Source organism: Fukomys damarensis, unplaced genomic scaffold (genome assembly GCF_012274545.1).
Source record: "Fukomys damarensis isolate Sample0158 unplaced genomic scaffold, DMR_v1.0_HiC HiC_scaffold_10, whole genome shotgun sequence".
Classification (NCBI taxonomy): domain Eukaryota; kingdom Metazoa; phylum Chordata; class Mammalia; order Rodentia; family Bathyergidae; genus Fukomys; species Fukomys damarensis.
The window spans coordinates 15,544,937-15,570,891 of NW_022900922.1; the positions used below are offsets into that span (position 1 = coordinate 15,544,937).

The 25,955-nt window shown below is 42.5% G+C and overlaps 1 protein-coding gene across 6 annotated transcripts in view; it reads left to right on the plus strand.

The window, feature by feature from the left end:
• The window catches only part of Ttc13 (tetratricopeptide repeat domain 13), a 60,079-nt gene extending 35,849 nt beyond the window's left edge, over positions 1 to 24,230 (plus strand). For 2 of the 6 annotated variants that reach the window (XM_010621926.2, XM_010621929.2), the window contains 15 exons: positions 3,089 to 3,171; positions 4,840 to 4,981; positions 5,238 to 5,412; positions 7,163 to 7,319; positions 9,208 to 9,338; positions 10,000 to 10,132; positions 10,706 to 10,798; positions 13,011 to 13,094; positions 14,257 to 14,341; positions 16,073 to 16,182; positions 18,264 to 18,399; positions 19,815 to 19,894; positions 22,124 to 22,202; positions 22,331 to 22,410; positions 23,736 to 24,230. In XM_010621926.2, the coding sequence (XP_010620228.1) occupies positions 3,089 to 3,171; positions 4,840 to 4,981; positions 5,238 to 5,412; positions 7,163 to 7,319; positions 9,208 to 9,338; positions 10,000 to 10,132; positions 10,706 to 10,798; positions 13,011 to 13,094; positions 14,257 to 14,341; positions 16,073 to 16,182; positions 18,264 to 18,399; positions 19,815 to 19,894; positions 22,124 to 22,202; positions 22,331 to 22,410; positions 23,736 to 23,850 (1,683 nt within the window). In that variant the 3' untranslated portion in view covers positions 23,851 to 24,230. Of the gene's footprint in view, positions 1 to 3,088; positions 3,172 to 4,839; positions 4,982 to 5,237; positions 5,413 to 7,162; positions 7,320 to 9,207; positions 9,339 to 9,999; positions 10,133 to 10,705; positions 10,799 to 13,010; positions 13,095 to 14,256; positions 14,342 to 16,072; positions 16,183 to 18,263; positions 18,400 to 19,814; positions 19,895 to 22,123; positions 22,203 to 22,330; positions 22,413 to 23,735 lie in introns of those variants that run through there. The other 4 variants (XM_010621927.2, XM_010621930.2, XM_010621928.2 and 1 more) reach the window with 3 other exon arrangements.
• The last annotated feature ends 1,725 nt before the right edge of the window (positions 24,231 to 25,955 follow it).

The window sequence follows — 25,955 nt, forward strand, 5'->3', positions numbered from 1 at the left end:
ATTAATACTAAGAGTTATTTTTAAAGTAAACAAATGGTCCTGCACTTGCCTTTGTTGCTGTGAAGCGGGTGTAGGAACAGGCACATCCTTTGAGATTTTGGAAATGAGATTTTTGAGAAGAGCTGTGGCTGCAAATCAAATAAGGACAGAAATTCCATTTGGTTTCTTCTGGATCCCTGCAGTGAGACCCTAGGAATTAGTGCTTTGTTGTCCAAGGGAACCAGTCTTTCCGGGTTACTGGGTCCTGTCCTCTGTCCATGCTTGTAAGCACCACAGCCACGGGATAACATGGGACAACTCTCTGTTCTTATGTGCTGTAATGTATGAGAAGGTTAGAGTGGTCATGTACTGTCTCCTTCTCCCAAAGGCATCCCCAGGAAGCACAGAAGGAACCGAGGTGCCCCCATTACATAGATTGGAACGTGGAGTCAGTGGTGAGATGGCTGACTTAGTAACTGAACTTGGTCCGCATATCTGTTTCTCTTGTTAACCATAGAGACAGTATTAAATGGACCAATGAGTTTGAGCTGTCTTTATCCTAAAATTGGTCTGTTTAGGCCAACAGCAATGTAGAAATTAAGTATGTGATTTCTTACTTTATATGATCCGTTAGGAGGATATAAGGCAATGTTACGTTTCAGATGTCACAGCTGACCTGCTCAGTCAATGTATTGGGTGTTTGGATCTTCCCAGGGAAGCAGCAGCCCACACTTTCCTGTTGAGCTGCATCTCTTTTATCTGTGTGGTGGGATATCTCAGACTGGAATGCTGTGAGCACCCATTCCATGAGCCCTCGCTCTGATCTGCCAAGTGTGCTCTCTCAGCCTCCGTGAGCAGTGACGACTGCCCATCACCTGGAGAGGACGTGATGACACAGAGTGGTAAAGGTCACACTCACCAAGCAGATGAATTCAGAATAGTTCATGCATTGAGAGTGATTCATTTGAACATAGTTTCTTTGTTCCCGATGGTTTAAAATCTTGATTCTGCTATGTCCCCTCTTTGGCAGAATGAGGTAGAGAGCTGTGCAGTGATTAGACAGGAACCCTGAAACCAAAGACTCTTAAAAGCTGAAGAGAAATCAGACTTGAAGAACGGTGGCGTCCAAGCATGCTGTAAGTGGAGTGGGCAGCAGATCCCTCCTGGGCATCTCCACCCAGATGTCCACACACTGCAGACGTAACATGCCACCCCTGGCCCCCAGCTCTCCTGTCTCCTGTTTTCCTTGCATTGGTAGTGAGTGCCACCTACCTAGGCTCTTCAGCTTGAAAGCTTCCCACCTGCCCCTCCCTTCCTCCCACCAGCCCCTGGAGCCTGTCTGTGCCCTTTAAAATATCCCGAGTTTGACCCTTCTTTTCTCTCCCCATACTCAATTTGAGCTTTCATTATCTCTTGCCTGGACGCCACAGCAGCCTCCATACTGGCTCTCTTTCCCTGCTCTTCCTTGCAGCCTTCGCTGTTGTAGTCACCATCCTCCCCAGATAGACGGCCTGCCCCAGGCTACACCAGCCAATCCTTGTTGGGCAGGTCCTGCTGGCCCAGCACACCATTGGCCTCCTCCTGCCTTGCCCTCTGTACTCCCTCAGTTGCCCTGTACCCCTGTGTACCCACCCCCACCTGCCCAGTGCTCTGCTCCCACCAGGATGCCTCTTTCCAGACTGCTTGTTGGATTCCAAGAGCCACTCTGCTGTCACATCCTCCCAAAGCCTGTTCTGGTGTCCCCTGGCAGTTAGTGGTTTCCTTCTCTTTATCCCCAGAGACTTGCTCCTATCTCTGTTATAGCTCTTAATCTTTATGCTAATAACCTGGTTACATAATTGGCTTTCTAACTGGACTGTGCGTTCTCAGATGACAGAGATAATGATTTGCTCATCTATGCATCCCCTGTGCCCTGCACTGTCTCTGGTACATAGTAGGCGCTCAATACATGTTTGTTGAATGAGAATGTAGCTTTAGAAATCCTAAACAATCAAGGCTACACTGTGGCAGGAAGCCAAATTAAGAACAGTCTTTGGTGTCTTCAGTGTTAAGATGTGTCCATTCCCCACAATAGCCTGAGTAGGAGCCCTTCATCAGGAGGTCTTGCTGCTGCTGCCCTAGTCTCTGCAGCATTTGGAAGCCAGCCTCTCTCCCTTCCTGTCTCCCAGAGAAAATCTAGATGCAGGGAACAAATGGCTTTTTGAAAGAGGATTATACTGCTTTTGCAAAACTATTTTAAGCCTATAGATCATCAAATATTTATTGGGTGCCTACCATGTGCAAGGCATGTGACATCTTCAGTAGCTGTCTCCCACCAACAATTGAATCAAGTGTGGCATTATCTAAAGTCTTTCTCATGAAGGCTACGACATTTCATGGTACTTTGTAGCAGTTAAGTTTTCCTAGGAAAAGTGTGAGGCATCTGCTTAATTTTTTACAATAGGAATGATGAAGCCATGGTGGGAAGTGCAGTCAGTGGTGGGTGAAGCCTGGGGTGTTTATCCTCAAACAGAAGGACACTGTGTCATCGATTTCCACAGACAGAGGGCATCAGGCAGCAATGAGTGCATGAACATTTCCTGGTGGCTCCCAGGGCACGGCGCCCACATGGCCTCTCACTTCCTCAGCCAAACATCTGTGGCTGTGCATAAAGAAGCTGAGCCCAGTGCTCCAGCCTTAGAATTTGGTTTTATTTTGTTTTACTGTTTCCTTTTCCTTATAGGTCATGGGAATGCCTCAGATAGCCAATCTCAGAGCCTTTTTTCTTCTTTTATGCATTTTTTGGGTCTGTTTTGTTAACTCAGCTTCAAATGCTAGTTATGATCATTTTGAATTATCTCACAGAATTTACTTTTGGTCCACTGGACCTTTCTTAGTTAAGGAAAGGATATTCATATGAAAGTAATGTCATTAGTACACAGAGTCCTAATGAATTAGATAAAATTCGAAGCTGTTTTCTTATTTTAAAATGGAGAAATGTAAGGCTGTTTGCCATCGCATTTGAGGTTTCATTTGAAAGAAACGTACAACATATATTTAAATCTTTTAGCAATTTAAGTGAAACTCAAGAGTTATGTAAATGAAATAATTTTCTATATACTTTTTACAGGAAGCTATTGAGTCCTTCAAAGAAGCTTTGAAGCAGAAAGTTGATTTTATTGATGCCTATAAAAGCCTGGGCCAGGCCTACAGGTAAGTAGCAGTAGTGTGGAGTGAGAGAGAGGGTGAAGAGGGAGAGACAAGTAATAGTGATATAGTAAAAGACATTGCATTTTCTAACCAAGGAGATAGTTACTTTGAGTTGTACAGGCATTGGTGTTGACATCCCAAAAGTAGGGTGGGGTGCAGGCCCTAGTGAGTGCCACCTTCTCTTAACCTCAGGGTGTACATTGCCTGAAGGACACCCATCCCCGAGGGTCACCATTATGAGCTGGGAATTAGAAGCTGTTAGGCTGTAGATGCTGCAGCCTTCAGCCTGGAGGATGGGAGAGCCTTGGTCATGGTGTACCTGTCAGACATGAAAAGCTGTGACTAGAGCCTGGCTTCCTGGCTCTGTACATTGCCCTCAAAATAGAATCTTTTGACTTAAAAACTATTATACTCTTGCTGGGTGTAGTGACTCACACTTGTGATCCCAGTACTTGGGAGGCTGAGGCAGGAGGATCACAAAATTGAGCTACATAGCAAGTTCAAGACCAGCCTGGGCTATGTATTGACACCCTGTTTCGAAAAACAAAAGGAAAAAATTACCCTCTGATGAGAAAAGAGGTAGACAAGTAATAGGGTGGAAAGGAATTCATCAGTTGGGAGTCCAGAGCCTTGTTCTGGCTGGCCTGCCCCACAGCATATCCCTAACTGCCCCAAGCTTCAGGTGTCCCACTGGTAAAGTCACATGGGGTGGTAACAGAAATTCCCTGTCAGGTACCTCATCTGAGGAGTGTTATGTTTAAAAGGTTATCTATCTGATGTGATAGTTTGAGAATCTCTCTTGCACAAACTTAGAGTAAGTGCTTGGGTTTGGGAGGATAGTTAAGGAATGATATTTATCCTTCCTATTTATGGAATTCTTAGGAATATACAGTGAAAGCAGATTGGAAAGTGCTTTATAAATGTAAACAGATACTATGTTTTTTAAAAATGCTTATTACTTATAAAAAATTGGTTGCAAGAATTTAGAAAAGAAATGCAGTAACAGAAATTCTTTATCAGATACCTGATTCAAGGAGGCTAATTATCAGTTAATATTCCTAGCTTCTACATCAAGTAACTAAATAGCACAGCATACCTTAAAGTATAGTATCTCTGAGATAAGTCAGAAAGTAGAATGTTTAGAAGCAGTTTTTATTCTTTGTAAAAATTTTAATATGTAAAAGACTGGTAGCAAGCGTTTCTCTTCTGGAATGATAATAGTTCTAAAATATACTTTTATTCAGAATTTCAAATTACACAATGATTTACGAGATGTTAAGTGAAATGATTTGTGACTCAAAATACACAGTTTTAAGCCTTTGAATTTGACTCAGAATAATAAAGCTGTGATTATACTCTATATACTTTTTCCAAAGAGGAAAGTGTTTTTATCCATATACTAAAATGTACAGGATTTTTAAGGCCTGGAGCTCATAAACTAGGGCAGGGATTTGCATGAGCACTTGCTTTTGGAAAGCAGTAAATATCAAGCTGGTGGCCACCCCTGCTGGGTACCATGTGTTGGAGGCTGTGCAGTTACAGACAGAGTGCTGTGGTGACAAAAGAAACGTGCCCCTCAAGGTGTTTGCTCACACCCGGGACCATAGTGCTGTGGGTAGCTTGTTCTCTGTAATGTCCACACCGTGTGCTTGTCACTGTCTAAACACCTAGAGAACTGGGCAATTTTGAAGCAGCCACTGAGAGCTTCCAGAAGGCACTGCTGCTCAACCAGAACCACGTGCAGACTCTCCAGCTTCGGGGGATGATGCTGTATCACCATGGCAGCTTGCCGGAGGCCCTGAAGAACTTCAAGGTGAGCCTCCGTGAGCAAGGAGCACTGTGGTGGAATTCTTGTTCTTCTGAGTACGGGGAATTGGCTAGAGCTAGGGGCCAGGAATAGTATATGTACCTCTACAGAAGGAGAGGTCTTGTGTTGTCCTGTAGTTCACAGAGCATGTGTGTGGTGTGACCTGACCTGCAGAACTTCCAGTTCCAAACAAGAATGAGTGTGGTGAAGCTCTCTCAAGCTGCAGTGGTTCTAATGCAGTCTCTGTCCTTCCGTACCTCAGCGGTGCCTGCAGCTGGAGCCATACAATGAGGTGTGCCAATACATGAAAGGGCTCAGCCATGTTGCAATGGGACAGTTCTATGAAGGGATAAAAGCGCAGACCAAAGTGATGCTCAACGACCCTCTCCCAGGCCAGAAGGCCAGCCCAGAGTACCTTAAGGTGAAATATCTCCGAGGTGAGTCCAAAGATAGCAGAACCGTTGGATTTTCACGTTCCGGCTGCAAAGATTGTATCACTTAACACCTATGCTCCAAGTAAGGCTAGGGGACTCAAGGGGCTAGTGGCTTGTCACAGCTGCCCTTCCAGGTGGTGTGAGGACTGGTTGGGTGGGTCTCAGAAAGACCCACCTGATGCTCTCCCTATCCTTCCTGCAATTTTTCTTTCTGGAGTTCAAATAAATGTGAGTAGAAACATATTCTGAACTAAATGTGACTCTCATTTAGGATAGTCATGCCTCCTTACCTCTCATCCAAAGACACAGAAGGCCAGGAGAGTAACCTTCTGTGAGATTTCACTATTGGGTGTGAACTTAGTATCCTTGACTTTCCATCTCTTGCTATCAGAATTCCCACATATTGTAGAGAAATTGGGGAGGAAGAAAACAATTATTTCCTATCCTTTCATTTATCATGATCTTAGCTTTTTTTTCTGCCATATATAAAAATATTTGGGGAGCTAGGGCTATAACTCAGTGAGAGTGTGCATGTCTAGCATGCATGAAGCCCTGGCTTGATCTCCAGCACCACATACAAAACATTTTCTGGATGAGCCTACATAATAAGCTTTATCATACATTTTTATTTAATTCAATATATCCAAAATTTAGTTCAACATATTAATATAAAAACACTATTCATTAAATAGTTCACATTTTTTTTGTGCTAAGGCTTTGAAATATGGTATATACTTTATACTTTTAGTCCATCTCAATTTGAATGCTCAGTTTTCATTGGGAATACTTGATCTGAATTTAGATTTGATAAAATTTATTGCTGAAAAAGTAGATTCATAGCTTGACATAGTAGCCTTATTCCCAGCATTTAGGAGGCTGAAGTAAGAGGATTAGGCTTACATTTTTACACCCAGCTTGGGCAACTTACTGACTTAGGGAGACACATACCTTCAAATAATAAAAATATCAAATTGGTCTTGGGTTATAGCTCATGCAAAGGCCCTGGGTTCAATCCCAACTACTGGAAAAAAATCATATATGCAGATTGTTCTAAGCATACTGAAGTTTTCTAATAATTGAATGAAGGATCAATTAAGTTTAAGTAGATTCATAATAAATAGAATGTAAAATTCTATTTTACTCAGGCACTTTAGCCTCACTTTATTCAGTAGTCAGATAGCATGGACCATCTGGACAGTGCTGCTCTTTATCCTCTTCCTGGATTGGTGGAACTTGGATTTCTGCACTATAGACTGAAAGGGCAGGGACCCATATCTCGTTTTGTTTTTTTTTCTTGCACTGCTACTGTAGTGATAATAGACATTAGTGAAATAAATCCAAATAATCTACCCATTAGTTCACACAGTCCCAGGCTCTGACCCTGAACTTTGGTTTGTTTCTGATGTTAAATGGCGGGGACAACAAGATCTTTGGTGTTGTTCATCAGAAGGTGATAAAAATTTAGCCAAAGTAGACCCAGGTTGATTTAGACTTGACCTCACTGCCTCAGGTCAGCGTCATATATAATCTCCATCAAAAGATAATACCATAGTGGCTTACTAAAATTTAGGGTTTCCTTTTAGAATTATTGTAATTAAGTAACAGCTTACTAGCTGCTTCCAAGTGCCAGGTCCTGAGTTCCATCCCTGGTACCCAAAAAAAGAAAAGTAATAATTTACTACAAAGCAGCCATAGAAGTGTTTCTTCAGCAGTGTTTGGGTGTGTCAGCTCTCCTTTCCGTTCCTACCTGCAGAATATTCTCGGTATCTGCATGCGCACCTGGATACCCCACTCACGGAGTATAATGTGGATGTGGATCTGCCAGGAAGTTTCAAGGATCACTGGGCCAAAAATCTGCCTTTCCTCATAGATGACTACGAGGAGCAGCCCGGCTTGCAGCCCCATATAAAGTAAGTGCTTCAGACAAAGACAGCTCTCTTCTTTTTCAGAACTGGGCTATGAATCATCCTGATCAACAAATTGTTTTCTGTTTAATTTCTTTTTGGAATAGATATATTTTCACCTGGTTATTTTAGTCTTATAAAGAGTAGTCAAAAAACACAGTGAATGTTTGTTATAAAAACCTATTACCAAAAAAAAAAAAAAAAAAAAAAAACCTGTTACAGGGTCAGGGATTTAGCTCAGTGGTTCTGCCACGTGCCTTGAAAGTGCGAGGTCCAGAGTATGACCCCCCTGATACCAAAACACATACACACACACACACACACACACACACTTTTACGGTAAAAAGCATACCATTAATCCCCTTCACTTTGAACACATTTAATCACATTATTTACTTAAAGTCTGCTTTATTGAGTGTATTTACAAGGTGTGATTAGAAAAAAATATGGTGAATGCTGCTGCCTAGTACCATCCAACAAAAAGGCAGGCTTGTGAAAACATCAGTGTGTCCTAGTCTACCTTGTTCATTGGTCTGCACTGTGTCCCTTTAGGCTCTTCCCTAAAGTCAGAATGACCACGGAAGGTAAACTTTTTCAATCGATTCAGGAATAGAGGCAGTGCAACTAAAGACATTTATGAAAGAGGACTTCTTGAACTTCTTCACAAAATGGAAAGAATGATGGGTTGTGTTCAAAGTGAGAGGGACTATTCTGGGAGATTAATGGCATTGTGTGTTTTACTTTAATAACTTTTAAAAATTTGAATATATATCATATTTTTCAATCACACCTCATATTTTATGGATATTATTTTTTCTTCTAGTCCGACCTTTCCTGCTAAAGAACAGTCTTCATACTTCACATGTGCTGAAAGCATTCTTTGAAATGCTTAACTTTTTGCTGTTTTTCTTTTAAAATATTAACATTTTGGGCCGGGGATTTAGCTCAGCGGTTCGGTGGCCTGCCTTGCAAGCACAAGGACTCGAGTTCAATCCCCGTACCAAAAAATAAATAAATAAAATATTAACATTTTGAAGGTCTAAAATTTCACTGCTTTATAGCTACTACTGTAATGTGACAAAAACAGATTTACTAAAAGCCTTTCTCAGTACAAAACAGATCCAAAATAGAAAGTAATTCTTGGGAAACTAACAATGCCTTAAAATTGAGAACTCTCTATAAAGTTTGACCTTCCCTTTCTCTGAAAAGAAAAAAAAGGAAATAGGAGGGAAGAAAATTCAAACTAGACTAGTGAAAGGTTAGCACGTTTGGGAGGAAGTGTTCTGGGGGTAAGTGCCTCTAACCAATGCCACCACCCACTGCTGAATGCCTTGGGCAGTAAGCAGGATGGGCTTGCTTCAGTGATCCCACACTGGAGACATTACCAGGATCTCAACAGAAGCAAGTCCAAATTCTTCTTCCTTTGGAGGAAAGCAATGCCAGCTTGGGCAACCCCAGGTATCCTAACAGATTACAGCCAATGGGATGAGAATAAAAAACCAAGATCATCACAGTGACACATGATAATAGAAATGACAACAGACTGAGACCTCAAGGACTTTAGGTGTTAGAATTTTGGGATACAGACTAAAAATAACTCCAAATGAAATGTTTAAAGAAATTACGAAGAAGTTGCAAATGTGTACAGAAATGAGATTATCAGAAATAACCAGGTAGATTTTTTTTAAAGATTACCAGATGTTATAGGAGTAGAAAATACAGCAGTTAAAGAAGAAGTTAATATATGGGCTAAATAGCAGTTTAGACACCAATGAGATCTGTGTGGTCATGAAATTTCCTGGTTACTTTTCCAGTGGATAAAGTGAGTCTTCCTCAGGGGAATTGGATTACTAAACATCTATTGTGAAAGTCCTTGTGTGCATGTTTCTTCCAGGGATGTGTTACATCAGAATTTTGAGAGTTACAAGCCTGAGGTACAGGAGCTAATCTGTGTAGCTGATCGCTTGGGATCACTGATGCAGTATGAGACCCCTGGTTTCCTGCCAAACAAGAGAATACACAGAGGTATCCTAAAAACTCTCCTGACATGGAAGTATTTCTGGTGTAGGAGCAGCATGTTAGACTACAATGTGCTTTTTCTTTCTCTTTTTTTTTCTTTTTCTTCTTTTTGAGACAATCTCGCTGTATAATTTAGGCCTTGAACTCCCTATGTAGCCCAGGCTGGTCTCAAACTTGTGATCTTCCTGCCTCTGCCTCTTGAGTGCTGGGATTACAGACATGCACCACCACACTCAGCTTCACACTGTGCTTTGTAAAAAAAATTATTCCTAGTTCTTATTCTAGTCTACAGAGGTCAGGACAGGAGCATATGGAATCTCTCATACTGAATTCTAAGAGAAGATTGCTGGGCCAGCTGGATTTTTGCTGTCGCTCTCATGTAGACCTAGAATATAAGTGCCCAGTCCAATAGCTGACACAAGGAAGCTGAGTCCTCACCATAGAAGTAAGGAAGAATTAGAATCTCTGCTGTTTCACCAAGCCACAGAGTTGGGAGGAAACACTTGGAGTGGATTTTCTTAGTGGGACCTTTGTCACTAAGACATGCCTCAGCCATGTTCTGTCACCAGTGCTTCTCATTGTTTATATGATGGCTCCTGCGTGGTCCCTGAGACTGGAAGAAGCAGGTGCACATGCAGACTCCCTTCTCAGGGTTTCTCTTTTGTAGCCATGGGCCTGGCAGCACTGGAAGTCATGCAAGCTGTCCAGCGTACATGGACTAACTCAAAAGTCCGCATGAATGGAAAAACCCGGCTGATGCAGTGGAGGGACATGTTTGACATCGCAGTGAAGTGGAGAAGGTAACCGGTGCTTACTTGAAAATATACTAAACATCCCGATGTTGTCAGATAATGTCAGTCTTTTCTCACTAACAGGTTTGAATCCCTTTTTGCTTACTAACATTAGGCTCTATAAGTTAGATTTTTGTCTCTACAGTTTGCCAGAAATTGCTTCCATCTTTCTTTGAAATACACCTAACTCCTGCTCATGATCTATGAGGTGACTATTGCGTGTTTCCAAGCTGCTGGGTAGACAAAGCATTTTAGAAGCAGTCTCTGCAGGAGTGTTTATTACCTGTGGCTCCTTAGAGTGAGGGGCAATGCGGGCTCCTCTGCAGTTCGGAAGTGCCTGGCTAATCAGCAGATATAGAGGTTGATGTCTTTGATGATACTCGTTTGCTCTGCTAGTAAACCTAGGTTGGCTTCTTACCTGGTCCGTCTGAAACATCTGGAATGTTCATCATATTTTTAGATGTCATAGACCAGCAGGTGCTTTACACCCACTTTTGTAAGACTTGGCCACATCATATTTTGAATGTTCTGGATGTGGCTGAGTGTCATAAGGTTCCAGCTTTCATGAGCTCTGTTTCACAGGGTTGCTGACCCAGACCAGCCTGTGTTGTGGCTGGATCAGATGCCAGCACAAAGTCTCAGCAGAGGTTTCAACAACCACATCAACTTAATCAGGTATGATCCTTTTGTGCATCTTCCTGCCTTCACAGAAGTGTTCTCAGCAGATGGGCCTGGAGATTGAGTGGTGCATGGCTCCTTTCCTGGTAGCCTCAAGAGAAAGCATACTGTTTGCTGTACACTGCAGGTCCTGCTACATCCCCTTCAGACACAAGTGCAGTGCCTTCACTCTTTCCAAACTCTTCTCATCTTGCAGAGCATAGCTGGAGGGCAGGCTGCCCAGCTTTGGCTTAGGGCAGTGGCAGCAAAGCTGTGGTGTACATTCCACAGTGGGCTGCTTGTTGTCATTGAAAGCTCTGAGAGGTTTCTATCACTGGCCTAAGGTTTCCTTCTTTAAGGGGTTATGAAACGTCACAGAAAATAACTGGATGGAGAATGTTGTATTTACTGTAATGCACCAACAAGTCTGTTAGGGTAGGAGAAAGCCTCCGCCTCTTCCCTCCTAGCACACAAAAGATTCAGTGCAGTAATACTGGCTGATCACCATGGTTCTCTGGGGCAAGTCAGGGTCTCTGAATTTATGCTTGGTCCAGAAGCTCTGTGGATTGGGAAGATGGACAAAATATTCACTTCTTCTTTACTTCATGTGCTTAGCTACCCTCTAAAGAAATGATAAAACACATGCTAAAGATTATCAGCTTCAAGGAGATCCATGTTATTAGCATGTCTTTTAATGAATTTAATTTTAGGTAAAATTTACAAATGTGGTACTTATATCATATCTGAAATGTTTCTAGTTCGGGAAACCTGAATCAACAAAATGTTATTCTGTTATAACTATAACACTTAGTTTTGGATTTCATAGAAAATGTCATTTGTATGTTTTTAATTTCTACTAAATAAATTTCCGTTTGCCTTGTAACTTTCTACTTCCCATAAGTAATCTGTGACATTTATAGCTAGATTCAGGCTACTGTCTGTGACTGAGAGCCAATGTCCTTTGGTGCCTTGCTGTGCTTTGTGGTGGTGCCAAAGCAGGGAGCACAGGCCCCTGGCTTCAGAAGGCACGCGGTCTGGCAGAGAGCAGCAGCTGTGTGGAATGTGAAGTGGTCTGTGTGCTGGCCTTACCGGCACACTTGGGCCAGCCTCTGAGTGATGCCGCAGTTGTGAGAAGAGTGCAGAGAAGAGAGTGGTGAGGCCCAGGCCCTCGGGGAGGTTCGCAGGGTTGGGGTGCTGACTCATTCTTTATGGCTGGTGACCAGGGTGCAGTTGAGAGAGTGTCTGGAATTGAGGCTAGAATGGATACATGGAAACCCAAGTACAGGTAGATGTATTCCATGCTAATGAATTTTTTTTTCTAAAGATGATGGTGAACCTTCCAGAGATTAGAGGAAGAGAAGTGTTATGGACAGATCTGCACATTTGGATGATCGCTTTGGATGCAGATGAAATGAACAGATTTGCAGTGGGGCAGCGACCTTAGGGGTGAGGGAAGAAACCAAAAGTTGGGTATGAGTACCCAAAGCCTTGAGGGCTGTGTGGCAGTGCATTGGTGAGGAAGAAGTAGATACTCAGGAGGTTGGTGGTGGGTAGGAGCATGTTCGGCATCAGGGGAAGGCCACCTGGCTCCAGCTCAGACATGGATTTGTTTCAGTTGACCCTATAGCACCAGCAAAGAAAGTAGGTGGACATGGAAAAGTGTGTGTGGGAGTGAGTTTCTCATGGACAGTCAAGGCCTTGATGTTTGCTGTGCCTGTGGAGAACCAGAGACTGATGTCTAGGGGCAGTTGGATTAAGTAATTGTTTTCAGATGTTAGTACCCATGAAGTTCTGGAAGAGAGTTTAAAGAAAAAAAAAGAGGATAGAAGTGTGAAGGATAAGATATTTGGAGTAGGCAAAGAAAAGGAATACAACTGAGAGCAGGAGGGCATTGGCAGCTGCAGAGGACCAAGGTATGGATGGGATGTCACCTAAGGGTCCTTAGAGGCAGGTGGCACCAGTGTCTGAGCTTTCTTCCAGCTCGAGAGTGTTTTTCTTCCCACTGTGGTACCTCTTTACCAGGACAACCCTGGAGAGCTAGGGGTAGTATCATGGGATGTGCTGTCTTCCCACTCAATGACTTACATAGCCCATTTGTAGACTTGTCTTTGCTGCATTATTCTTGGAGCAATTCTATTTTGTTTTTAATTAACTGAAATTAGATGTTGCTTTGAACATCTTCCTTTTTTAAAAAAAAAAAAAAGATTAATGTTCCTGTTTTTGCCTTCAGGGGACAGGTGATTAACATGAGATATTTGGAATATTTTGAGAAAATACTTCATTTTATTAAAGATAGAATTCTTGTTTATCATGGGTAAGTCTTTAATTTTCTCTTTTAGTAATTTCACAAATTTTACATTTGTTCTATTTGTGAAATGTAAAAAGTAAGCCCATTGACAAACTAGATCAAATATTTATGTACTTTTAAACCTTTCATTGTCACTTACCAGCCTCCTTTGTCACAGCATCACAGAATCCCTGAATGTCATCTGGAGTGTCTTTAACCTGACAGTACTGTGGCATTTCCAGTTTCTCTTCTAATTTATCTGTTAGCATTTAGTGGTTAAAGATGGCTCACTAAATGTGACATTCGTGTAAAAACTGGCCTGGTGCTTTTATTGGAGCAGTTTGTGAAACAAAAACATACGTAGTACTAATCACAGTGTAGGACTAGGAGAGGTGGAGGTTTTACAAGGAATCTCCCCCATGCAGACACTGCCCTCCTAGTGCTCACCCTTTTGTATCTTCTAGGTGGGCTGCCATCCCTCAGTCCTCTGCTGCAGCCTAGAGCCTGGTAGGATTAAACCTTGCCTTTGTTTAGAACTATAGTTGCAGCCCACCATTCAGTCATCCCCTGGAATAATGGAAGGTGAGCTGCTGGACCCCCAGCAGAAGCCAGAGTCGTCTGATGCTCAAGTCCCTTCCATAAAATGGCATGGTGCTAGTGGTACCTCGGTTCATGAATGCTTTTGTTTGCAAACAACTGTGTTTGTTTTCCATCTTTGTTTGTGAACTCTGCTTTGAGTGATGAACGGTGACCATCTTGCCCTCACAAACACAAGCATGGCCATCTTTTTCTAGAATCATGGAACAAATTAAGTTCATGAACCGAGGTACCACTATATTTGCACATAACGTTTTCTCTTCCTCCCAAGTGCTCTAAGTCATCTCTGGATTCTTTGTGATGCCTAACGTTATATACATGCTCTGTAAATTGTTGTTACACAGTGTTGTTCAGGAATAATGACAAGGAAAAACGTCTGTACAGGTTCTGTGTTTTTGATCCTGGGTCGGTAACCTGGGATGTAGAGTCTGAGAATGCAGAGGCCAGCTATACTGAGCTGCTTGTGATTCTGGACAGTTTATTAATTAAAGTTAGTGACAGTCACACATTATCGGGATAATTGCACATTTCCTGTTATCACATTTCTGCATTAATCTCAGGTACCCTCTCCTACCTTCCCTCTCTCTTTAAGAACTAATAACCCTAAAGGATTGTTAGAAGTCAGAGAAGCTTTGGAAAAGGTGCACAAAGTGGAAGACCTTCTTCCAATTATGAAGGTAAATTTATCAACAGAATTGTAGTTGGATTTTAGAGGGGAAAATATGCCAACAACACTTTTAAGAAACTCCTTACTGTTAAGTGAATGTTATAACTATGTTACATGTTTTTAAATTCTTAAAGAATGATACCCATAGTTATTTAACCACATTCTGAGTAATAACCAAAATCATAACTCTGAATCAGAATCAAACTGAAATTGACTTGTGAGGAAACCATTAATACAGGAAGCAGAAGGAACATTAAAAAGTATACTTTTCAGCCAGGTTTTGTGGCAACATACCTATAATCTCAGATGCTCAGGAGGCAGAGGCCAAAAAATCCCAAGTTCAAGCACAGCCCAGGCAAGTTAGTGAGACCCTGTCTTAAAATAAAGGACTGCTCCCTGGTTTAAATCCCCAAGTACCAGCCACCAGAACCAGAAAGAAACAAAAGATCCAGAAGCAACCCATAAAGTTGAATTTGGCCTCTGGTCACTGCGAGTCCTTAGCTGTCCTTCCACTGAACAATCAGAAGACAGAATGCAGGACAGCTGTCCACAGGCTCAGACAGTTAGACTGGGATTCAAAGCATGAGAGTAGCCCCATTTTCATCCCAGTTTTCTGTCAGGAGTGTTCACTAGAGCACTGGCCAGGTGACTGAGCCTGAGCAGAGCTCAGAGAGGAAGAGGTGCAGGTGGCATGCGAGATCACTGACCATCCCAGTCATCTGCAAGGCACTTGTTCTTGCAGGAGGGAGTGATATACCACTTCAGTAACCTGCACCCAGCTTTAGCTCAGGATTGTAGATATTTTACAAACTCACAGAAATCTATAAGCAAAGTGTTTTCACATTTAAGGTGGGTGATGAAATGTTCTGTGCCAGCAGCTTCCTCAAAATGCACAACATGCTATTGATGAAAATCAAGTTAAATAGACCTCAGCCATTAGAGACAGCTTGTTAGCCAGTATTGGGGATCAGGAGAGCCTGATTTGCACTCTGCCCTCCACTCTGTCTGGTACCCCAGGGCCATCTTCTTTCTTTAAGATACATCCATTAACTGGTTTCCCGTCTGTTGTGAGGCTTGAGTGAGAATTGGCATATATAAGCATCAGAACATGTCTTCTGAAAGCTGCCTCCTGCTTTTGTACCTACTGTGGTTGTGATAGCCCATGCAGGGGTGCATGTGTTCAGTCCATACTCTTCCATTTCCTGCCTTAGAGTCCCTCACCTAGCTTGCTCTCACAGACAACCCTCCCTCCGGAGTCGCAGGAGAAGTAGTACCTCCTCCTGCTGTATTGTTGCTTCTCACCAGGCCCATCAGTCCAAGAAAACTGGGGTACTATTGAGTAACTTGATTTGGGAGATTTTCCTGGAGTAATGACAGAACCTGTTGGCAGGCACTTCAGGTTTTTCACAAATATTCTCCTGAGAGTCTACTTACTGCTTGCCAAGTGGAACCTGACAGGCTCAGGCTATGCTGCCAGTAGGCCATGCCACATTAGCTAGAGTGCTTTGAACTTTCTCAGCTGGGGTTATAAAGTGGGAATTTGGACTGCAGAGCTAACATTGGGTCCAAGGACAAGGAGAGGCTTCCTCAGTCAGTGTGGGACAGAGCATGTAGTCTCTTATGTGAGGTGACCTCCGTGACCCCACTTAGATGTTCCTGAGCCAGGTCAATGCTGCACAGTAGCCTCAGAGTCTTGATGAATTAAACACTAATAACATGAATCTTCTTTTTTCCTTGAAAGCAGTTTAATACCAAAACAAAGGACGGGTTCACCGTGAACACGAAAGTTCCCAGCCTCAAAGACCAAGGGAAGGAGTACGATGGGTTCACAATCACCATCACGGGGGACAAGTATGTGTGCTTGCAGGGTGTGGATGTACAGCTGGAGGCAGTGTGGGAGGGGTGTGTACTTGGTGTGGCCCTTGGTGATGCAGCCTGAAATGAAAGTGTCCAGGTCCAGTGTGCGCTTAAAACCATAGCAAACCCATGAGCACATACTTTTATCATCTGCCTCTCCTGGACCTAGCAGCCTCAGCTGTTGAGGAGCAGGGGTTGAGTGTGTTTGTGGATAGCTTCTCCTGGGGGTTCAGAGGTCCTGGTAAGTAGAGACCTAAAGGGGTGGAAATCCTTCAACTGTGAAATAAAAAAACAGGGTGAGAGATTGGCAGACTGAAGGCTGTTGTAGGAGTTTTAAAATACAGGTTTTAATTATTATAGGAGTAGTACATTCTTAATGTAGAAAATTTAGAAGATGCAGATAAGCACCAAATCATTTTCTTTAAAAGCTATTATATTACATGTATTGTTCTATAATCTATCTTTTTTCTATCCTTACTTTCATGTTATGATCATCCCCCCCTTTTAATTATTTCTTTATTTTGCAGCATAAGCAATTTAATTTGCAGCATAACCCTATTCCTAGGGTTTTGCGCATGCTAAACAAGTGCCCAGTCATTTTCTTATAAGCATTTTCAGCAATTTCATAGTATGCCATTCCTTAAATGTAGACTTTCTCCTACTGATTTGTTGTTGTTGTTAACTATTTAGGATGTTTCTCTTTTTTTACTTTATACATTACGCTGTGGTAAACATTTTTATTAGCTATAGTTTTCTTTACATCTGAAATCCAAACTTTGCCTAGTAGCTTCCATAGCCCTTGAGTTTTGGATGGAGATACCTCAAGTGACACCCTCACTATACTTGATGGTATGGCTGTGGAAGCTCCAAACCCCTCAAGATTTCTGCCAGCACATCAGTAGAGCTGTGACTCTCCTTCTCTGGTCCCTCTGCCATCCAGGCTCTGATTTTCTCAGAGCTTTTACTATCAAACCACAAGAAGCCACTCTTCAAACTCCATATCAAAACTTAAATAGCCTTCAGGAGTAAACACTATGTTAGAAACTTCCAGTTTTATCTTTTTCTTGTCTTTGAAGTCTCCATTTGTATCCCAAGTTACTTATCAAGATATTTTCCAAAAAAGATGATTCCCCACAGAAGGACTTCCTGGGAGGTAGAGATGATTCACAGAGGACTTCAGAGAGACAAAGATGATTCCTTGCAGAAGGACTTCAGAGATACAAGAATGTTTCCTTGTAGAATACTTCCTGGGAGATAGGGATGATTCCACGCAGAGGACATCCAGGGAGATAGAGGTGATTCCCAATAGAAGGATTTCTAGGGAGTGCTATTCAGTGTAAGAATCATTCTAATTCATTCATACCTAGTGCATCTTGCCGTAGAAATCTTGCCTGTTTATCATGAACACTCACCTCCACTTCCTATTAGCTGCTTTCATACCTTCCATCACACATTTAGGGACCATGTTTAGGCCACTTCTTCTATAAAAATCTCACATTTTGGTTGGGCACAGTAGTAGTCTCATAATCTGTGGCCTCTTCTCTCCCCTCCAGCAGAGGCAGCCACTGCTTTCTTTGTAGTACTAGGTTTTCTAACAGTTTTTTATGGTGAATGCATCAAGTATGTGTCCTCCATGGAGCCTCTGTGGAGGCTCAGAAGTATGGACACAATACAAGCAGAGACTCCCTGAGTTTTCTTCTCGTGTAGCTCTTGCCCCTGATCTTGAATCATAAGCAGAGTGGCTGAGAAAATCATTCTAAGCGTTTGTGTTCACTTTGTCTTGGTTCCTTGGCACTGTGTGGCTGTTGCCCCACACTGCAGCTTACCTCATCTGAGCACTTGCTGTCAGGCTGCCACGGAGTTATATCCTCAGTGCAGCATGGCAGATGCATTCCTGAGAAGCACTCCTCACCTGTCTGCAGTCAGGAGGGCAGGTGTGTGTGGAGGTGCCCTCGGGCACATGAGCCTAGTGCTACTTGGTTTTGCTTTTTTTTTTTTTTTTTTCCTTAAGCATCCGTTTCAGGCCATTTGAATTGTGTGATAACTGCCTTTGACATTTGTGTTTGCATTTTCAGGGTTGGCAATATCCTGTTTTCTGTGGAAACTCAAACCACAGAAGAAAGGACACAATTATATCACGCTGAAATAGATGCACTTTATAAAGATCTGACAGCAAAAGGAAAAGTACTGATTCTCTCATCAGAATTTGGGGTAGGTTTCTCTCTGTCTCCATTTATTTTTCTTGTGATTCTTTTGTAAATGTTTTTAACCCCTTGCCTAAACTTTCCTTGAAATTGTACACCTTATGGTTGCAATCACATTGAATTGACCCACAAATCTTTCTTTTGTTAGTATTTATATAGCCAAGAAATTTCCTGTGTTTAGCACCTATAGTAATGGGTGTGATAAATTTACAGTTCATACTGTCAGTACTGTGCCATGTTACAGTAGTTGTGTTGTGGAAGGAATTGGTAAATGACACCCACAGAGAGACGCGGAATGAAGTAAAATAATAAAAGGTTTATTTTGTTGACAAAAGGCTGATTGTACCCAAAAGCAGTGCTAGAGATTGACCCCATACTGGGTTGTACCTTCTTCTTTTATAGGTTACGGCTATGATCTTATTCAGATGCTTACATTTGATTTCCTCAGTTCACATTACCCATGTACAAATTACAGTAACAAGACAGTTAACCCAGACACAACAATTCCTTGTAGTTAGGGAGTTTACCTTAAGATTCCTCCAGCGATCTATTCTAGTGCACAGAAAGGGGTGTTCAAGGTCAGGGATGAGGCCAAATGTCCCATTTCATGGTCAATACCTCTGGTATCTGTTAATTTTGAACTAAACAAGGCAGATGGCTGTTAGAGACAGCAGAAGTCATTTTACATTTTGTACATTTTTAGGTTATTTACAAAACTTCTCTGTATCAGTTGGGCTTTAATAAGATTTAAATGAAGAGTTGGTCTGTGGTGAAGATGTTTGTTTTTCCCTCCCTCCTATCTTCCTTTCAGTGTGCTTGGTGCTCACAGTTGCACACTTGGGAGACCTTTGGGGTAAACTAGTTGCTGCAGTCTGATTTGCTGATGGCAGTGAGCACTGCTGAAGTTGGCTCACTTGGCAGATAGCAACCCTGGCCTGTGGCCTCTTCCTAGGTAGCCTGCCCTCTCACATAATTTCTCTGATATTTAATCAGCTTTTCTGTCTGGCTAAGTCTCTAGTCTGAAATTTATCACCTAAATCTCAATGGAAAGAACAGAGCACAGCTCATCAGATCTTTTGAGCTGGGACACATGTTGTTTGAGAAAGCCTGTTAAGTGCTGATAAGTACTTTTTAAATTTTTAATGCAAAATGTATTTTGACATTCTTAGTAACATTAGAGAAACTAAAATTTCTGTGTTTGTTGAAAGGCAGCAATTTAGAAGCATCAGGGAAACACTGCTGCAGGCTAAGCTGACTGTGTCCTTCTTGCTAAGAGAAGCAGTGAGTGGCATTGTCAGTGTCTGAGAGGAGAGGAAGCAACAGCTCTGTCCTGCTGTAAAGATATTGTGTATCTTGTCACCTCTGATTGACCATTTGTGACTTGGAGTTTAAGGTCATGAGGCTGTGTGTCCTCTTTTCTAGGAGGCTGATACTGTCTGCAACTTAATCTTGTCCTTGGTTTATTACTTCTATAACTTAATGCCCCTCTCTCGAGGATCTAGGTAAGTGATACACTGGAATTAAGATTTTTCTAGATTTAAAAATATGTTTCTGTGACTTATCCTTCCTTCTATGGTTTTAATTCTCAACTGAACACAACATTATTTCCTGTCTACAGTATCATCAAAACAGTTATAAATGATAGATCTAAAATAACTTGCAAAAAATTCTACTAGGAAAAGGAGCTTTATTCACTAAAAGCTTATTGAAGCCTCACTGTATGCCCCGTAAGGTGCTCTTTATGCTTTGATTTTGATGTTTGCCAGTCCCTTATCCTACCCCTTCATCCCTCCCACACCCCACCATTAGCTGACCTTTAACCTTAATGTGTTAATTCTTTTGGATCACCAATCCTTAATTTTTTTTAATAAACTCTCTCTACTCATAAGAGTGGATCAGAAAGTTGTAAGGTGCAGTTAAAACAAGAAATTTGCGCCTGCCTTGCAAGTGCAAGGACCTGAGTTCAATCTCCAGCATAAAAAAAAAAAAAGAAATTTGTCTGGAATTCCCTTTTTGTTGTTGTTGTTGGTGGTGGTTTTTTGTTTGTTTGTTTGTTTGTTTTTTGGTACCAGGGATCAAACTCAGGACCTTGCACTTGAGGCAAGCAGTGGCACCACTGAGCTAAATTCCTGGCCCTGGAGTTCCCTTTTTATTCCCTTTTCTCAGTAAGTTGTTTGGTAAATCTTGAAAATGCCATATTGTGCATATTTGAACTTCACATGTTTTGGCTAAAATACTTCAGTGCCTATCATGTTTTAGAATATAAAATTCCCCTAAATGTGACAGTCAGTTTTGTTACAGTATTTAAAAGGCATTGAAACACAATAGGAACATGAACATCATATTTTCAACATGATTGTTGTTAGCGATTCCATTGAGGTGCAAGGCCTATGTCCCCAGCACCCTTGGCACTATATGGCCCTGGTGCAGAGCCTCTTGCACTGGTCCTCTGTCCTCCAGTCAGCTGCCGACTGATGTTCAGTAGTGGAGAGTGCAGCCTCTGTCCTCCCATACCCCTTGCTCCTACTTCTGTCTTGAAGCTGGGTGCTTCTGCTTCTGTGCAGACCCTTGTCATCGCCTGTCCCTGTTTCCAGACTTTGCTCCTTTTCCCTGTGTACCCAGACCCTTCCCTGCCAGGTTTACCTTGGCCTTGCCACCTCCCTCCTTAGCTTCCCTTTCCCTTGCTCCATGAGTTCTCTCATGGCCACCCTCCTACCCCTTCCTCCTCATTTTTCTCTTCACTCCTTCAACAAACCAGCTCTTTATGCAGCCTCTGTGCTGTCTGCCTGGTAGGCACCTGCTGGAATCAGGAATCACCCAGGAATCAGCTCCCTTTCCATGGAGTCTTCCCGTGCTCCTGCCATCCAGCCCTGCTGGGTATCTGAGGCACAGCTCCTTGAGCCAATCACTACGGCTTCAGTACCAGGTCTGCAGGCTGCTGCCACCTCCTCCACCCAGCCCTCACATACCACCCTACATTTGTCCAGGAGTTACTGGCATAGCAGTCACTGTGCCTCCTTGCTGGCCAGAAATTCACATCCATTCTCAAAGCTCCAAACCACTCATCTCTTAGCATACTTGGCATTCTACTTTTCTTCTCTGGGGCTTAAGAAATGATTAATATAAACAGATATGGTGGTATAACTAACCTGTATTTCCAGTACTCTTGGAGGCTGAGTCAAGAAGATCACAAGTTTGAGCCCAACCTGGACAAGTTAGGGACATGATGAAGCCCTGTCTCAAAAAATAAAAAGGGCTAAGGATGTAGGTCAACACAGGAGACCTAGATTCAAAACATCCCCCAGTGCATTTACAGAGTTTATTGTACATATTCTTTTTTTATTTGTTTGGTACTGGGGATCTAACTCGGGTCCTTGTGCTTGCAATGTACACGTTCATTTTGAAGCTGAGCTTCATAAAGTTGTTAAAAATATAAGTGGGCACCTTTTTAAAGTTACTGTTTCATAAAAATAGAAAAACAATCCGGAAGGAAACTAATAAAAATACCTTTTTCCTAACAAAGAATGTTCTTGGTGAATTTACCCTTAAATCAGTACATTTAAAAGCTATTTTTAAGTAAAAATATTTTGATGTATAACTAAATATTTAATGTTTTAGTCTAAAGAATTCTTATGTGGAATCTTACCTTTTATGATGGAAATCCTTGGTGAGAGCTGACATGGTATCTGTATGGGCCAGGCCCTGCTGAAGGATATTCTTTGTTTCAACAGTGTCATCGCCTACTCCGTCATCGTGGGGGCGCTGATGGCCAGTGGGAAAGAAGTAGCAGGGAAAATCCCCAAGGGCAAGGTAGGAGCGCAGTCGAGGAGCGAGGCTGTACATGACGTCCCCCTCTGTGATGTGTGAGTGAGACAGATCTCAAAAGGGAGCCTTTCTCTTCTGTATTAATCACATTCCTAAATTTCTTTCTTTTTCAGTTAGTTGATTTTGAAGCTATGACAGCCCCTGGTTCAGAAGCCTTCAGCAAAATAGCCAAGAGCTGGATGAACTTGAAAAGGTAACACTTTGGGATTGAGGACGGTATCACTGCTGGAGAAGGGATGGAGCTCCTCCTATAGCCACATGAAGACCACCACAGTTCTGCTTGTTTTTATCAGTTAATGTCTAATTACAATGGTTTAATCTTTCTTCAAGGTTAAAATGTTTTCCTGCTGTATAGGGCGAGTTATGGATAGAAATGAGTGACACATAAAAAATAAGGAAAATCATTTGTGACAGGAAAGTTACTGATATCTTTTTTTTATGGTTAGGTTTTTGTTTCTCTTTCTCTGTTTAACCTGTGTGCCAGGCTCTTGGGCTCAGGGTTCTGGAGTGAAGTTGAACCTGCTGGCACATCCTGTTTTAGACACTTTTGAATGGTCACTTAGCCTATTCTCAGGGTTTTCCTCCTCTCTGGTTTCAAGAGGTGGTACTTTGGTGCATCACAGGCAGGGGCTGCAGGACAGCCAGCGAGCACTAGCGTGTGCCGGAGACCCCAGCAGACCCATCCTTTCCTGACTCCTGCATCCAGAGCAGTGGGAGGAGTGGCTGAGGTTAAACTCATGGATGCTTCAGTAGTGAACAAGATAAGCAAGTGCCACTGCTCAACCTGACTTCTTATCTTTTCTCCTTGTGTTTACATCTTAACCACTCACAGATTCGCCCCTCACGTCTATTTGACAGCAGCCATTGTCATAATCATTGCTCTGTTACAATGGGAAAGTTGTAGCTGGTTTACTGTAGCTTAACTGGTTCCTGTACATTCTTTTTTTAGAACTTTCTAGTTTACACACATTTTGGTAATGATCACAAGATCATACATAATTTTTATGCTTCTTATATAATTTTACAGTGTGAATTTGTACCAGTTACTTAAGGAGAGGTTTATAACCCAACCCTATGTTGTAGAGTTATCATCTTAAAGCATAATTGTCTTACTCAGTGTTCATTATGGCTCTGAGCTAAGAATTCTGTCCCTGCTGTTGCAGATAAGAGTGGGGCTTAGAGAAAGGACAGAGCCAGAAAAGGGCAAAGCTGGCCCTAAAGCCAGCATCCTTGGAGTCCGGGCCCAGCAGTTCAGTGGCAGGATGTGAGGCACATGGTCCTGTGTCTGTCAGTTTTGTTTTCTTTCCAAGGCCTTGGCTGAGCTTCTGAGCGTCACAGGATACAAGGCCTCTGCATGGAAGGCCTGCGCTCCTGCCTGCTGTCCTGGTGGTGTCCTTCTTCACAACCTCATGGGCTGTTGGGAATGAATATAGCCAAGGAGTGACTGAACCCCGAACTTTGGCCTTTTGTGTAAACTGGTGTGAATGTTCATGCCTTCCCTGTGTTTTTCTTTTTCAGCATCTCCCCTTCATACAAGACTCTCCCAGCAGTGTCAGAGACGTTTCCTACGTTAAGGTCAATGATTGAGGTGCTAAACACGGACTCCTCACCACGATGTCTCAAGAAACTCTAGTTATGTCATAGGGTTTGTATACGTGAAGGGCCAGGCCTCTTGCTTCTTAAGTTATTTTTTAAAACATGAATTAAGAAATTAGGTCCTTTATTACTTTTGATATCAATTTTTGATAGGAATTGAATACTTGAAATCATTTTCTTTCTGAACCATTACAGAAATCATGAAAATTGGTTTGGGGGAAAAGCTACTTGACAAGGAAGGGACATGTATGTATTAGTTGGTGGCCTGATGGTTTCCACTTGTGAAGTGACATGACTTCTTCCTTATGGCAAAAAATGTTTACTTCAAAAACCAAAAATTACTAATTAAGGTGAACAAAGCCAAGAACAAACAAGGAGTGTCTTCATTCCTTGGGAGATTTGGTTTCTCAGACTTTCCTCGTGTGAGCTACGTGCAAGGCTTTGCTCCTTGGCTGTGGGTCCTGTCCTCTGGCACTGTGGGTGGTCTGTGGGCCGATAGCTGGGATCACTTGTCCCGAAGATGCACACAGGATTTGCCAATGTCCCAACACTGAACTGCTGAACCATGTATTGTCTTTGTTGGAAAAAATAAACTGCGGTGATTTCTGTAAGTCACCAGTGTTGGTCACTGGCTCACTTGTGAGTTTATTTTGTTTTCAGTTTGCTCTTAGATATGAGGATCTTCAGAAGGTTGCTGTCTTTTTTCAGACAGGTAAATGGCAGCAAGTAAAGGGTTCATTAAACTGCTGCCATTTTCAAATCACTTTCAGTTTCCGGACTTTCTTTTTTGTTGTTGTTGTTAAAGAATTAAGCTACTCATTACTTTCTGTTACTTAGTTTTTTGTCTTGAACTTTTTTGTGAGAGCAGCATAGCCATGTCTCATGTTTTAACAGTTGCTGCCCATGGTGACATATAAGCAGTGGCCATCGGCAGAGTCAACTGCAAGTCTCTGTGGGATGGGGACTAGATCCATTTCCAGAATTCTGTGTACGTGCCCTGTGGACCAGTGTTGACCTGGGCACTGCCATTGCCTCGGAGCAGCACACAGGTGCAGTTCACGTTCTCCACAGGTGCATTTCTCCCGAGTCTTAAGGCTGCACCCCTAGAGGATGAGTGACTTCACCTTCCCATACAGGAGAGGAAGCTCAGTGACTCTCTAGGCCAGCCTGCTTTTACAGTGGTGGTGCTGGGCTGGTTCTTTCTGACCCTAGGCATTCCCTTCCCTACCCTGGTCTTGGGGAACCAAGGATCTGTCCTCTCAGTGTTTTGACACTCAGGCAGCATTAGCACTATACTGAGAAAAGTCTCCATATATCTACTGAATTACTTTGCACTTGTTTCTTCCCCTGTTTTTGGGGTACTAGGGATTCAGCCCACTGCCTTCTCTGTGCTGAGCAAGTGCTCTACCACTGAACTGTAACCCTAGCCCTTTTATTTAATTCCTTCATCCATTCATTCATTCATTCGTTTGAAACAGTCTCAGTTTCCCAGAGTGACCTCAAACTTGCATTCCTTCTGCCTCATCCTCCCAGGTATCTGGAATTATGTTTGTGCGCCACCATACCTGGGTACTTCATCATTTTTTGACCAAACTGGCCCACCTTTTGCACCTATTATAGGTAGAGGATGTGAGGCTTAGAGAAATGGCTGATACACTTAAGGAGCAAGTGGAATACGAGGTCTGTGCCCTTTCACAGTGCTAGATGTGGAAGCCAGGGCCCTGAGCATGCTGAGCACCCTCCAAACTACCAAGCTACACCTGTGCCCTTTGAGTCACAGCAGAATGCGTGGTACATGGTCCTGTGTTGGTCAGTTTAATTTTCCTACCCAGAGATGTGGTTGAACTGAGGGCATGAGGGACCCGTGCTTAGTCTGCTCTGAGGGTCTCAAGGCTGCCTGAGAACTGCAAGGTTAGACACAAACAAAGAGCTTTGCCAAACTTTCCTTTGTTTTGCTCATCTTAAAGTCAAAATCCTTCAATTTCATTTAAAAATTCTTAAATTTTCTCTGATTAGCTAATTGAGTAAAACTCAGAAAAGCCAGAGCCAATTTAAAATAGTCCCTCCTTTTTTCATGCATTAGATCTAACCCTAAAGGCATTTACTTCAGAGGAACTTCCTCAAAGGGCCTCTGAATTTTTA